Source organism: Papaver somniferum, unplaced genomic scaffold, assembly GCF_003573695.1.
Source record: "Papaver somniferum cultivar HN1 unplaced genomic scaffold, ASM357369v1 unplaced-scaffold_137, whole genome shotgun sequence".
Lineage (NCBI taxonomy): Eukaryota > Viridiplantae > Streptophyta > Magnoliopsida > Ranunculales > Papaveraceae > Papaver > Papaver somniferum.
This window is the reverse complement of record NW_020622934.1, coordinates 6,242,162-6,250,113: the sequence shown is the minus strand read 5'-3', so window position 1 is coordinate 6,250,113 and position 7,952 is coordinate 6,242,162. Positions and strand designations below refer to the sequence as shown.

The following is a 7,952-nucleotide window of genomic DNA, read 5'->3' as shown; positions in this document are numbered from 1 at the left end:
TACTGAAATAACATAACTTATCCTTAAATATTTGTTTTATTGTTTATGTGTAACTATTTCACTAATATGCTTTTTTGTATAAAATAATATAATAAGATCAACTCTTTATCCAATAATAAAAATTTAAATTAAATTAAATTAATTAAATGATTAAAACAAAAAGAATAGATTATCTTATTTTTTATATTTATTTAAAAAATAATCAAAATGAAAAATATATTTTATTATTAATAGATGTCATTTAAAAATAATTTTAAGCATATCTATTTTCGTCATTAAACACATCGTAACAATTTCAACATAACAATTTACCAAGCAGAATTTTACAGTTTATTGGTTGTACCACACTAAGCGTGTTATAGTTTACCAAACGTCCAATTGTTTTATCTTCACACCATAACCAGTAACACAGCACAATAGAAAATCACTTCTATTTCTATAAAACTCACAACAATACCAAACTCACATTTCATTTTACTAGTAGAGGGCACCTGGTTACTTGAGTTGGAACATGTCACACTTAGGACACCACTTAACATATTGACCTCATATTATTACTACTTTGCTTTTGTACCAGGAGATATTTAAGTTAAAAGTCCCAACAAAACACCCTTTTTCCTAATAATAGTAGGAATTGAGATCCACACTGCCAAACATGGTCGAGTTGAGATGTCACAAATTAATCAACAGTACAGAATCTCCAGCTTGCAGGCTGAATGGTTCAGTTTACTGCAGGCTCCGTTCTTATGTGTCGATACATATACACACACAGTCAGAGAGATTGTTATCGTGAATAGCGGTCCACAAATGCTTTTGCTTTCTCTGGTGCGAAGAACCATGCCTGTCACAAGTATAAATGTAAGCAATAAAAATTGAGATTTTTTAACCACAAATCATAAGCTGAGACGACGCTAAACGTACTACGAGAAGTAATACCGGTTCACCAAATCACTAGAATTTATTAACTAGACAAACATGGTTCTTAATACTCACTTGAATAAACATCCTTTCCGCATCCCCAACCTTACCATTTTGTTTCAAAATAATTCCCTGCAGAAACATCAAAGAAAAAAATTCACATGAAAAATATATTCCCTAATGAAATTAAAAAGTACGATTGGTTCTTTTAGTATCAGGTTCTGGATAGACAAGTAACAAGTAACGGAGCTGGAATCTATATGTTGACACCCAGATGGAACACTTAAATATAATAAAGGCAGAAACTATGCAGAACACGTTAAAATGAAGTAAACGAAAAATATAAACCTAATAACAGGAAAGGAAAAAAAAATGTAAAGACAAGGAACCTTTGCCAAGTAGCCTCGGAAGTCATCAGGATGTGCAGAGATGAGTTGATTATAAACAGTAACAGCATCACTAACGTGGCCCCAGTCAGAGTAAGCTTTCCCAAGGAGTAACTCGACCTGATAATTACCCTCATACCAAGATTCAGAAAGTGAACGAACACTTAACTGACAAATATAAAGTTATGTAGTTTTGTTCGTTGAAATCAAAACTCAATCATTTCCAGACTAGGCATAACTTCAGGAATTCAAAAAAATTGATCAACTCACTTGAATGGGATCAACCTTCATGATTTCCTGTTCTAGGTTGCCCCTAACAGCAGCCTGAGCATCAAAACCATTTGAGTTTCCTGGATTCAGATTTTCACGTGCAGCAAGTAGCACTTGGACAGCCTACAAGTAAATTATACAAGGTTTAAAGTTACCAACACATCATTTATGCTTAAAGAAGCTTTCTTAATTGAATTATAAACCAAGGCGGTTATCCCAAATTTTATCACAGAATTTTGCTAACAAACCTCGTCTGGTTTCTTAGCAGCTAGGAGTGTATTCGTTAGGCCGCGCAGAATTTCAAAATCCAGAGTTTTGGATACCTGCACTCATAGCAAGAAACGTATCAACAAGGTAAGCACCATATAAAGTTTCATTTGAGAGAGATTTTTTCGAAGTTCCCATAACAACAGATCGATATGCACACTACGAGGAACATACTGGTAAATATCTAGTAACATGCAAAAGAAAAGATTTCGTGGTGGTCTAAAACCAAAAATAATTTGAACTCATTTTTCTTCTGTGGACAGAAATTACTGACAGATGCAGAACTCCTATAAGCAGCAGCGCTCCCTTCATAATCCCCGAGCTCATATTTAACTTCACCCAGTAAGCGATATACATCAGGATCGTCTGGCTTTTCCTGCAAAAGAAGCTCAAAACTTTAAAACAGTTGGTTGTTCAATGTTCGAAAACTACTTAGTAAATTGCAGTGAGAAATTTTTGCTGATCAGATGCTTAAGCATTTGTTGGGGTGTTAAAAAGTAGAATGAACCTTTGCCAAACTTTCAAGGAAAGAAGCTGCTCGATTATATTCTCCTAATTCTGAAAGTGTTACTGCTGCTCCCTGCAAGACCACTAGTTTTTAAGTTAAAGAGAACTATAACTTAAATTTATCTTATATGTCAGGGCACTGTTATTAGACTACTGGTAAGTAGAAGGTGGTAGCACAAAGAACCATGGATAAATTCAGAGTCATTAAGTATGTGGAATGTTTAGAGTGTTTGAATTTGGTTTCAGTAGTTACTGGAAGGACATAGGATCTCATATTAATTTAGGAACTGTAGTAATATTAAAAGCAGTTTCCTGATAGTTTGGTTTAAATTTCAAGAAGAAAAAAAGGCGTAAACGAAAGAAAACCTTAGCAGTTTCATATGAATTAACTTTGTAAGACGCTACTTACTTCAAGTGCAGTTGGGTCTTTGGGGGAGCTAGTGAGTGTTGCCTCATATTCTTGCAGCCTAGTCTGCCATAAATTAGGAGCTGAGGTATCAATAGATCTTTTTAATCTGAATACAAAGTGCAGCAAATAAAAACACAAAACTCATCATCACTAAAGGGGAAGAAGATGCCAAGATGTAACTATAATAACCATACGACACTAATAAGAAAATATGCCTGTAATGAACTAAGAGACAGAATTGCATGAGCACCGTCCCACACGAACATTTCACAATGAATGCACAACATTAACTGAAATCATGACTGAAATGAACTAAGAGATACAATTGCATCAGCACCATCTCGCACAAACATTTCACAACACAAGAATGCACAACATTAACCTTTTTCTATCGGTAATTGACTTATTGAGAACATAGGACGGTCCTGAATCTACAAATCCAACTCAAATTGTTAATCGCAGTATGATTTAGCTTGATAATTGATCCCAATCTAATTAATACTGTATATCTCACTTCTTCATTACCCCACCCCAACACCCCCCAACCCCCCCACCCCCCCACCCCACACACACACCATAAACCACCTTTAAGGATTGCCCTTGGGAGAAGAAATGGATGTGCAAATATACTCAATATGGCATATATAAGAGTACCATGTTACTAGTGTTATAAAAGATACATGTGCAACCAAACTTACACGAGCTCAAGAGGTGATTCCAAGAATTTCTTAGAGTTTTACCTGAAGAGCCGTTTTTTGTTCTCCCGTAAGCTTGCTTCCGACTATTGCAGCCTCCTCCTTGGGGTTTGAACTGAAAGAAAGTGGTAACTTCAGTAAATCAAAATTGGATTACTACCATGTTCATGAAGTACAAACTACAAAGCATTGAAATTCCATCAGATAGAAAGTTGTGAGTTCCCATTTGGTAGGAGATAATTTGGTAAGTTGTGTGACCCTTCCAATCAACAGGATTAAAAAAGAGCATTATTGATAAAACAGATGATAACGCTTCATGCATACCTTACAGATGGGAGAAAATCTCCAAGAGCAAACACCAGACCAAAAACTACAACCGCCACGCCTACTCCAACCTATTTAAGAATCAAATTTCAATTAGCGTTCCTAGTCACAACCTGAAAGTTACAATTTTTGAGGTTATGTAACGCAATTGAACCTGTCAAGGCCTTACTGTGGTACCAAGTCCAACTTTATCTTTTGCTGGCTCAATTGGTGCATCATAGTCAATTGCTCCATATTCAATGCTTTTCTCTATTTTTTTCTGTTTAAGCGCAGATCTGAGTAGAATAGAGATATTCAAAGCCGTGGTAATTTTCCTATTTCCAGACGCTCGCTAACTACCATACTAGCGTGTGTATATAAACGAAAAGAGGCTATTAAGTTGGTATCCTCAAACCTTCTAACAGTTTCCAGACGCTGCTCAAACTCACGGTCTAACACGATTTTACTGGTAGATTTTCCGCCAGGTGGACTGACACCAGGTATTTCTACGAAGAAAAATATTTCATAGTAAGGAACAGGTAAGTGGTGCACTCTTAAAAGCATCCCTCGAAGTTAATATACAAAGCAGATGCAATGAAATAGTCCAACAAGCAATAACAAAAGAGAAAATGTGTTTACCATTAACAGGTATGCCAGGTGAATTGGACATTGAAATTCTGCATCAAGAGACAACAACACTGTCTAGCATTATTGAATAAAGTTGACATTTTAACGTATACGATATAACAAAATAGTTTACCCAATTTCTATTATTTTGACCAGCTAATGGAAATATAAATACTTTAATATCTCGTACCTTGACCGAGAACCTAAAGTGGTATTCTCCCTCGGGGCTTTGCCTTTGTTAGTCTGTAGATACATAAGCAAGCGATAATAAATTCACAAGATTTGGAAATGTAAGTACCAGAAATTGCAATTATGTCGTATGGAGTATAATGGAACCAATTGCTTATCTCCACTCTTTATAAAAAGCACCTTTCTGAGGGTAGTGAATACAAAGTCATGTACAATTCTGAAAATCTCAAATATCAGGAGACAGGGTGAAACACTCAAATGTCATCGTTATTTAGATAGAGAGAACTGCACTAGATTTCCAACAAATAGATATAGGGATGTTAACACTCTACCTTCTCTTTTTCAGTAGGTTCGGGCCCAAAACCTTGTCTTTTCTTTGCAGCTACGCATACAAATTTAAATGCCTTGCGTGGTTGAACATTAGGAAAAGAACACAATGAAATTTGTTTTGCCTGATCTCTCTTGATATGTAAGAAACATCTAATTGCTGATATATTTGCCTGAAATTTCAATACTTCGGAATATCAGTGAAAAGAAAACCAATCCAGTAAAAAGAAAAAAAATTGATATGTAAACCAAGTGAACTGTAATAAGAATCAATTCCATGTTCAAAATAAATGTGACCTAAATATATGTCAATAGTAAGTATATCTTTCTTTATTGGTTGGAATAAACGAAACAATTCCATGTTATATTGATTGTCAACCTCAGATAACAAAACAAGAACCATCACAAAACCTGAAACATTCCAAATTCAGACCTAAAAGGTTTAGATGGTCTAACCATTAAGTTACTCCAAGAAAACAACAATATCACAGTAGAGATAAGATTAAAGCTGCATATATCCAATTATTGACAAATAAAGATAACATTCAGGAAACTGAATTTCATAGAAACTCTAGAAGTTACTGGGAAAATCATTAGAGAAGGAGAACTAGGAACATATAGGCTCTCACCGTTGCCGAAAAGTTGAGTTCCATCATGTTTAGTGGTGATGGTTGGGGAAACAACGCAAACTCGCCCTGGATAACTAAATCCTACTCACTAGATTTGAGACTTGAGACTTCAAGTGCCACTGTGCCAGGGACAGAGCTAGTGTGACTGTTCTGAGAAAAGTGGGGACTGTGGGAACTTGTTTCCCATCGTTTTGAGAAATGACAATTTAGTCCCTAAGAGCAACTCCAGCGGGAGTCCGGGACTAGCTAATTTATATACGTCTGTTGTAATGATTTTTAAATATTTTATCAGTTTATTGTAATAGCTAATTTATATATGTTTAAACTTTAGCAATGAAAAGTTCGAGAGGAATGGCAAAGAACAAGAAATTTGACTTTCAAACTTTAAGCATGCTTCCACATCTTTAGAAAGTTGAACCGATATATCCTAATTTTTTGAATGGATATCAAGTACCAACGCATCCCCTTACGAGATTTGTGGATCCCAACATGGTTCTCAAGGTTCCCCTTATCACCATAAACAAACTCAAATCCTTAACCCAACACTGATGGATCAGTATGAGGTAATTATAATCTGGATGTTAATGCAAATGCCAATAGATAAGATGGAGTGAGTTTGAAAAAGAAAAAGAAAAAAATTAAGAAAGACGACTTAGGATGTTGCACAATCATCAACTTCATAATTCAACCTTCAAGATTGATATTGTTAAAATAGTTAAGCATAAAAAATAGCTTAAGAAATGAAAAAAGGTTGTAATGCAGTTGAAAAGAATATTTTTAATGCACACATGAGAGGAATAATGGGAATGGACACGACAAAGATGAATCAGGCACAACCAAAATCCTGGCAAGATGAATTTGATGAAATTCAAATACAGAAGGCACAACAACATCCAACACCAGTTGATAGTGATTCTGATGAGGAGAACACCTTAGATGAGGATAACAGTATGCCAATACACTAGCTTAGTAATTAGTTTTAAATTCTAGATGTAGTGGTGATGTAATCCTTTGTTTTAAATTTAATTTAATTCTTAGTTTCAGTTTCAATATCAGTGTTGGTTTTTTCCATTGTGATCCTTAATTTCAGTTTCAATTTTTGCCTAAATCAAATTACACAAATCATATTATATCAAAAGCACAAAAAACTTAATCATGTTAAGTTTTCTTTTTCCAAAGTCATCCCACCAATGTGCAGCGAGATACTCCTTAGTCTTAAATGTAAACCACTGTTTTGAATTCTCTCTTTTATCATTTTATACTCTCTTGCTGACGCACCCCAGGCGGATTGAACTTCTATCGTCAAATATTTGTCCGGATAACTTGTCCAACTGGTATCATGTCGAGTTTCCTCGATTACCATATTATGAAAAATTATGCAGGTGAGCATAATTTTATTCATTTCTATTGGTCTAAATGAACGATATGCTCCACAAATATACAGAACTTCCTCTTCAAAATTCCAAATGCTCGTTCGACATCCTTCCTATACAATATTTCCTTTCTGTTAAATAACTTTTGATCACGGTTATCCCCGTGTTGGGCATCTCAGGTAAACTTGAACTATAGTTGACCACGCTGGATAAATTCCGTGCGCCAAAAAATGGCCTATGTTATAGTTATTATCGTTGATGGTGAAATTAGTAGCCGAAGCATTTCCATACTTCAATTCTTCAAACAATGGAATTTATGTAAGATATTGGTGTCGTTGTTGCAAGCCGGGATGCCAAAAAAAGCATGCCATATCCAACAATCATAAGAAGTCTCCGCTTCCAGATCCACAGTTGGTTTGACTAGTTGCTCTTGTACTAACCTTTCCAAGCATACAGACATCTATGCCACACTAAATGCATGCAACCAAGGATACCTAGCAGTCGGTCGACATCATCTTGCGTTAGTTGTCGTAAAAAATGCGGAGAAAAATGATTGACTACAGTCTAACAAAACTATGAGATTTTCGTATGTTGTTGTTTTGGCCATATGACTGTAATCATCATACGCATCCCCAGGCACACCATAATTTATAATCCTTAGGGATGCAATGACCGTTTGTTCAGGTCCTCATATGTTTCGTGCATCAAATCGATAGTTGAATTTAGCGTTTACCCGACAAAACTCTCCAATAACCCGCATGACCAAATGTTGTGGCATGAGGTGGCGACGTTAAAAATCTTGATCCTAGTACACACTTTTATTAATGAAATGATCACGCATCATTTGTTCACGTCCTTCATCTCGAAATCTCCACTTATTCCCAGCTGCTGCATAAATCTTTGTTATTGTAGGAAAAATGTTTCCACTAATGTTTGCGCTTCTTCATTTTTCAAATTAGGATCTATAATGAATGAAACAACTGATAATAAGAAATATATTTTAGAAATTGGAAAATTTTATATCTAAATAGAGAATGAATAATAGTTGAATG

The 7,952-nt window shown here is 35.2% G+C and overlaps 1 protein-coding gene across 2 annotated transcripts; it reads right to left on the bottom strand.

The window, feature by feature from the left end:
- Positions 1-307: 307 nt before the first annotated feature.
- LOC113335004 lies at positions 308-5,676 on the bottom strand. 2 transcript variants are annotated; one of them, XM_026581227.1, is made up of 16 exons: positions 5,528-5,676; positions 4,904-5,071; positions 4,573-4,625; positions 4,395-4,432; positions 4,171-4,261; positions 3,946-4,051; positions 3,777-3,847; positions 3,498-3,567; positions 2,758-2,820; positions 2,350-2,421; positions 2,116-2,217; positions 1,823-1,897; positions 1,575-1,697; positions 1,308-1,442; positions 994-1,050; positions 308-841 (listed from the first exon to the last, which is right to left on the bottom strand). In XM_026581227.1, the coding sequence occupies exons 1-16, from the start codon at positions 5,552-5,554 to the stop codon at positions 785-787; spliced, it is 1,308 nt and encodes a 435-aa protein (XP_026437012.1). In that variant the 5' UTR covers positions 5,555-5,676; the 3' UTR covers positions 308-784. The 2 variants fall into 2 exon arrangements, with proteins under 2 accessions (XP_026437012.1, XP_026437013.1); XM_026581228.1 differs by having other exon boundaries at positions 1,308-1,424.
- Positions 5,677-7,952: the final 2,276 nt, after the last annotated feature.